This window comes from Buceros rhinoceros, unplaced genomic scaffold, assembly GCF_000710305.1.
Source record: "Buceros rhinoceros silvestris isolate BGI_N320 unplaced genomic scaffold, ASM71030v1 scaffold24588, whole genome shotgun sequence".
NCBI classification, from domain to species: Eukaryota; Metazoa; Chordata; class Aves; order Bucerotiformes; family Bucerotidae; genus Buceros; species Buceros rhinoceros.
The window spans coordinates 1-494 of record NW_010428938.1 but is presented as its reverse complement, the minus strand read 5'-3'; the positions used below and the strand labels follow the sequence as shown (position 1 = coordinate 494).

General features: G+C 65.0%; 1 protein-coding gene across 1 annotated transcript in view; it reads left to right on the top strand.

The window, feature by feature from the left end:
- Nucleotides 1-404, top strand: part of LOC104499026 (copine-9-like) — a gene marked incomplete at its 3' end in the record, with an annotated part of 2,373 nt that extends 1,969 nt beyond the window's left edge. The window contains 1 exon segment of the mRNA XM_010142475.1: nucleotides 359-404. Coding sequence (XP_010140777.1) covers nucleotides 359-404 — 46 coding nt within the window.
- Between the last annotated feature and the right edge of the window lie 90 nt (nucleotides 405-494).

The window sequence follows — 494 nt, the reverse complement described above, 5'->3', positions numbered from 1 at the left end:
AGGGGGGGGGGGGCAGCCGTCAAGCCGGGGCAGGGCACGAGCAGCTCTTTGCAGGTTTGGCCCGGCAGTGACAGGCAGCTCCGAACTGGGTCTTATTGTGGTTTTTTTTTTTTTCCTCTTTGCAACCCAAATTACGTAAAGGCAGCCCCCTCCTTTCCAGGGCCCCTGCCGTGACCCAAATTCCCCGCTTCCCTCCCGGCAGAGGTGTGGGCCGGGCAGGCAGAGTGGCTCTGCCGGGGGCTGGCGGGCACGGTGCTCGCTGCAGGGCGGGCTGCAGGGCTGGTGTCCCCAAACCGGAGTGGGGCAGAGGTGGCTGTGCCAGCCAGGGCAGCACCTCACCCTCTGCCCACCTTCGCTTTCAGGACAGTGAAGATAGATGTGTACGACTGGGACCGGGACGGGAGGTGAGGCTGTGCCTGAGGGGTGGCAGGGGACATCTGAGGGCCACCACAACTTTCCCACGTGCACCTCATGGGGCTGCCTGGCCGCGACGA